The 6,014-nt window shown below is 51.6% G+C and overlaps 2 protein-coding genes across 2 annotated transcripts; both read right to left on the reverse strand.

Annotated features, from left to right (window-relative positions):
• Positions 1-240: 240 nt before the first annotated feature.
• On the reverse strand, positions 241-3,802 carry LOC123351238. Its single transcript, XM_044990511.1, has one exon. It carries the CDS (start codon positions 3,577-3,579, stop codon positions 247-249), a length of 3,333 nt encoding a protein of 1,110 aa, XP_044846446.1. The 5' UTR covers positions 3,580-3,802; the 3' UTR covers positions 241-246.
• Positions 3,803-3,925: 123 nt separating this feature from the next.
• LOC123351243 lies at positions 3,926-5,870 on the reverse strand. The gene has a single exon (XM_044990525.1). The coding sequence runs from the start codon at positions 5,614-5,616 to the stop codon at positions 3,931-3,933; it is 1,686 nt and encodes a 561-aa protein (XP_044846460.1). The 5' UTR covers positions 5,617-5,870; the 3' UTR covers positions 3,926-3,930.
• Between the last annotated feature and the right edge of the window lie 144 nt (positions 5,871-6,014).

The raw sequence follows: 6,014 nt of genomic DNA on the forward strand, positions 1-6,014 counted from the left end.
AAGGACTGCTATCCTCAGTCCAATGTCCCGTTCCATCATGGACTATACTCAAATTACTAATCCACCATTTAGCTTGCACTGGCTGGGCTACCCAAGGCCACTCATTCCAATCCCTTGGACCCCCACAAACCCAGCAGCTGCTAAGATTAAAGGAATTAGCTATTGTCTCCCCTAGTTGTACAAACCTATTCTCCCAATCAGAGTAACAGTGTGAATACATAAGCAATAGTATCAGTAATAAGTTCATTATCGTTTTTTCTTAAATAGTCCTTTTAGTCCGTCAAGTCCTTGATATTCCCAGACGGTGTCTTCGCCCGTGCCACCCCGGGCCTCCGGAGCCGGGGCGGACAGAGGGCTGGTGTCCTCGTCTGTTGAGTCGGTCTCCAGGTCCGGACTCAGGAACCGCTTAACCCGTGTGTGGTGTGTCCATTTGTCGCTCCCGAGAATTTTAACCGCGGCCTGGCTGATGAGCGAAACAGTGTGTGGACCGTCCCACCTCGGCGTGAGAGGGTCGCGCTTCCACTTTTTGATAAGGACCTGGTCACCGATCCGGAATGGATGCACGGTCTGGTCCAAGGGAAGGGCCTGGAAAGGCTCCGCGTATCGATGCAGCTGTAACAAAACAGATTGCAACCCGGAAACCTGTTTCCATAGTAAGTCATTTCCCACTTCCCAGGTTACGTCCTCCCGGAACCCTGGGATAAGTATTCGGGGAGGAAACCCAAAGACCAGCTCAAAGGGTGAAGGTTTAAGACCCTTTCGCGGGGCCCTCCGAATGCGGGTGAGGGCAAGTGGCAAAGCGTCGAGCCACTTTAAGTTAGACTCTGTGCATATTTTAGTAAGGGTATCTTTGAGAGTTCTATTCATCCTTTCCACTTGACCCGAGCTCTGCGGCCTCCAAGGTGTATGCAGTTTCCACTGTATGCCGAGAGCCTGGGACACCTGCTGGACCACTTGTGAAACAAAGTGGCTTCCCCTATCAGACTCAATTACTTCGGGGAGATGGAAGCGAGGAAGTATCTCTTGTACCAGGGCCTTGGTGACAGCCCGGGCCTGACAATGCCGGGTGGGGTAACATTCCACCCATCCGGTAAGTTGATCAACAAATACAAGCAGGTATTTATAGCCCCTGCAAGGGGGCACTTCAGCGAAGTCAACCTGCCACCTTTGAAAAGGGAACATAGCCCATGGTCGGCCTCCCATCGGGGCAGGAGGGCCACATCCCTTCTGGTTAGTTTGTTGGCAGACGGTACAGTTATTAACAATTCTCTGGGCCTCCATGTGCATACCTAGCCCCTTAAGGGATCTGGCGGCCAAATCAACCATTGCCCCAGACCCCAAATGTCCCTCTTTATGTAAGAGCCGGAAGATTTCCTGGAGTACTGGCCTGGGGACAAAAATCTCTCCCCCAGGCAGTCTCCACCATCCAGAGGAAACCTGCCGGCCTCCCGCAGCCTGGGCTTGACCTATTTCCTCGGCCGTGTATTGGGGAGGAGGGGTTTTAGCCTCCGTGTCCTGAACCATAAGAAGCCATAGGGCCCCATCTCGGGCGGCCTCCTTCGCGGCCTGGTCAGCCAGCTGATTATACCTCCGCTGTTCGGCCTCTGGGGCTTTCCCATGGGCACGCACATGTATCACGGCAACCCGGAGAGGGAGCATTAGGGCCTCGAGCAACATTTTAATGAGGCTCCCATGTGCAATCTTTTGGCCTGAGGCCGTAATGAACCCTCTTTCTCTCCACAGAGTCCCATGTGCATGCACTACCATGTAGGCATACCGACTGTCAGTATACAAGTTAAGGGTTTTCCCGGCTCCCAAGCGGAGAGCCTCAATGAGAGCCACTAGTTCCGCTGCTTGAGCAGATAAGTTGGGGCTGAGTTTAAATTTGTGTATCCCTTTATCCTTAATCACCACCGCCGCCCCAGTAAATCGCTTGCCATTTACCACATAGCTAGACCCATCGACATATCCCTCAACATCGGGGTTAGGCCAGGGCAGGTCTGAAAGATCAGATCGGGGTTTGGTCTCTTGTTGTAATACTTCAATACAGTCATGAATAGGACCGGCCTCAGAGGAGGCCTGGGGATCGGGCAGTAGGGTGGCTGGGTTAAGGGAACTGACTGTCTTAAAGGTCAGATTGGGAGCTAACAGGAGCCCCACTTCATATCTAGTATGTCGACTGGGGTTTAGATGCTTTTCCCCCGCACCAGTTCCCAGTATCTGAGGCACCCCGTGGGGGACCACAACTTCAGTATCTCCACCCAAGGTTAATTTTTCGGCTTCCTGAACGAGGAGGGCGGTCGCTGCTATGGCCCGTAAACAGGCAGGCCATCCCTTGGCGACGGGGTCCAAAACTTTTGAATAGTATCCAATGGGTCGCCAGGTTGGTCCTGACCTCTGGCACAGGACTCCAGCTGCCACCCCTCCCCTTTCATGTACGTATAGGGTGAATGGCTTTCGGGAATCTGGGAGGGCTAGAGCAGGAGGCTGAACCAAGGCTTCTTTAAGCTCTCGAAATGCTTTTTCCATTTCCTTGGTCCATACCCAGTGAAGCAAACCTTCCTTAGTCAGGGACTCATATAGTGGTCTGGCTTTTCCCCCATAGTCAGGGATCCAAAGCCGACAAAAGCCAGTCAGTCCCAGAAATGCCCTCAATTCTCGTGGATTCCGGGGCTGAGGGCTATCAAGTATAACCTGGATCCGTTCTTTACCCAAACTACGGCTCCCTTGGCAGAGGTGGTACCCAAGGAAGGTGACCTGCTGCTTAACTAATTGAGCTTTCTCCTTTGAAACTTTATATCCTTGTTCCCCAAGGTAATTAAGGAGCTCTATAGTGTGCTCCTTGCAGGCTGCCTCTGTCTCAGCACTTAAGAGTAGATCATCACAATACTGCACTATGTTACATGCAGGGTGGTTAGCTAGAAATGGGGCCAGATCCCTTTTTAGCTGGCTGCCAAAAATCTCAGGCGCACAGGTAAGCCCCTGTGGGACAACGGTCCAGAGATATTGGGCCTTGTAGTGGGTGTCCGGATCCTCCCATTCAAAGGCAAACAACTTTTGAGATTCTAAATCAAGGGGAATGGAAAAGAAGGCGTCTTTTAAATCTATGACCGAGAACCAGCCGTGGTTTTTAGGTACTTGGCCTAAAATCGTATGGGGATTTGGAACAACTGGGTAGGGGGCTTCTATTAGCTTGTTAATCTGTCTCAGGTCCTGGACCAATCGATACTGTCCATTAGGCTTAGGCACTCCCATTATCGGAGTATTGTACGGGGATGTGCCTTCTCTTAGCCACCCACACTGCAGGAACTTTTGAATCAGAGGTTTCAGCCCGATCCGAATGGTTAACTTAAGGGGGTACTGTCGAATTCGGGCCGGGCTGCTTCCCTCCTTAAGGGAAATGTGTACCGGTACAGCATTCTTAGCTCGGGCAGCCCCTCCCCATTCCGCCCAAACCTCAGAGTTAACCCCCGGCAGCTGGCTCTCGCCACTCTCCTGACATTCCGAGGAGTGATTTCTAGCACTTATGAGAGCCATCTGGTAATTAGAGGTTTGTTGTTTCGGGATCCTGACTTCCATTTTCCCATCCTCGAACGAGATTTCCGCCTGTAATTTAGTGAGGATGTCTCGTCCGAGCAGTGCTATGGGACAGGAGGGACTGCAAACAAACTGGTGAGAGATCTGTTGGTCCCCGACTTTTACTAGGAGAGGGAGAGTTTTCTCCAAAGCTGTAGTCTGTCCCTCAATCCCTTGAACAATGGCACGTCCCTGAGCTCTACCCCGGGGAGCCTTATTGAGGGGGAGTAGACTAAGGGTAGCCCCGGTATCGATTAGGGCTTCAATGGGGCGGCCCCCCACTTTAATTTTTACCTTGGGATCCAAGCTGGCAGCTTGTGCTGCCAGGAGGGGCCGCTGGGTCCCCCGGCCCCCCTATGGGGAAGATCCCTCCCCCGAAAGTCCCGTACTGCTGTAGTAAACGGGGGAGGGAAAAACCCTATCCGTGTACTCTTTTCCCTTGGCATGTCGCCGGGGGCATTCGTTTTTCCAGTGTCCCTCCTCCTTACAGATAGCACATTGATTTCGCCCTAAACGGGGACCCTTTCCCCTATTCTTATTCGGTGGCCCTGATCGCCCTTTAGCCTTGCCCCCCTTCTCCTCATTTCCCTCCCTTAGGGCCAGTGCCAAGACGCGGGCCCCTTTCTTTCGTTCCTCATCGTCTCTGCGATCATAAACCTTCATTGCAATCTCTAAAAGCTCCTCTATATTTTTGCCCGATGCCCCATCCAATTTTTGCAACTTTTTCCTGATGTCCTCATAAGATTGTCCAATGAAGAGGGGAATCAATACCCACTTTCCATTGGCATCTTCTGGATCAAGGTCTGTGTACTTCTTACAAGTGTTACACAGGCGCTCATAAAAGGCAGCTGGATTTTCACTCTTTTCCTGTCGAATATTATACAGCTTAGCCCAATTTGGTGTTTTTCTAATACAGCGCCTCATCCCCTCTACTATGGCTGCAGCGTATTCGCGATGCTTCCCTCGACCCCCATCATCTCCATACTTCCAGTCGGGCATAGTCTCAGGGAGCATTGCGGCTATTTCAGCCGAGCTCTTTTCCCTGGCTCTAAGCCCCTCACGGGCTTTCGAGAGGACCAAACGCCTTTCCTCAGCAGTGAGCAAGGTATTTAAAGCGACTCTCATATCGCCCCAGGTAGGATTGTGGGCCGAGATCAGGGTTTCAAATATTGTCGTTAGCGGGGCGGGATCCTCTGAAAACGGGGGATTCTGGTGCTTCCAGTTATATAAATCACTGCTAGTAAAGGGAACATAAAGCATAGTGAGTTCACCGCCTGGGGTGAAAGTCTCCCTTAAGGGCATTGCGTACGCCGTGTTACCCTCACCCCTGCCTGGGGAGCGAGTAAGGGGCAGTTGAGTGTCCCCAGGTGCCGAATTAGATGTCAATCTCCTAATCTTCCTTTCTGGGGCTACTGCGGGGCTGAGGTGGAATGTCACCTGATTATCATGGCTCCGGGTGTGACTAGACACCGGGGAGCTTAAGGAGATTGGAGGGGGCTCCTGGTTGGAGGGGCCTGGGCTGCTTGGCCCATCCCTCGTCTCTACAGCTGAGGCACTACCCTCAGGGGGAGGGGGGCCAGTTATCGGGGCTGCCAGGACCGGGAGGCCAGGATACAGAGGAGGAGGGGGCATGGGATCAGGGGCAGAAGGGATTATAACTGGCGGGCAAGATTTCTTAACAGGGGGACCGGGCCTTTTAACGGGGGCACGGGCCATCAGAGTTTTAAGAGTCCGTGTTTTACATTTTTGTAACCATGGGGGAGGGTTGGCCACGAGGTCCTGCCAAATATCTATATAAGGATACTGATCCCAATTGCCATTCCGGGTCACAGTACTATGTACAGCCTGTACGATTTCTGGTTTAAGTGTTCCCCCCTCGGGCCATTCCACCCCAAGTGTTGCCCATTCCAGAGTACAGAACTTTATAAGACTGTCCTTACATAATACAATGCCATAATCAGCCTGGCGTCTAAACTCTTTCCAATTATTTAACATACACCCTAGGGGTGTCCCAGGAAAGGTGCTTTGAGAGGACCCCATTATATTTTGACCTAATCTATTGGGGAGAGGGAAAGAAAAGAAAGAGTATCATTCATTCAGATTTCCACTGGGTCATGAGGTTCGGCTGACCCCCCTTGCGATCAAGATATTCCGGTCATCAGGTTTCCCTTCGCAGAAATCTTGGGGCGGCTAGGATCAGCTTAAGTCCCAGACCTCAGCAGCATTCACTCCTTTCATACACAGGTTTCCTAACGGTCTGCTCGAGTGATTATAACTTCGGTCTCCAATATGACATTAATAGAAAGAACAAGAATACTGTTGTTAAAAACAGGATCAACCCCTGGGGTTGCTCTAAGTCCCAGTAATTGTCCAGAACAGCCCACGAGCTGGTGGAGTTAGTCATTGGCAAGTAATTACTTAACAAGGAACATTACACA

This window comes from Mauremys mutica, chromosome 1 (genome assembly GCF_020497125.1).
Source record: "Mauremys mutica isolate MM-2020 ecotype Southern chromosome 1, ASM2049712v1, whole genome shotgun sequence".
NCBI classification, from domain to species: Eukaryota; Metazoa; Chordata; order Testudines; family Geoemydidae; genus Mauremys; species Mauremys mutica.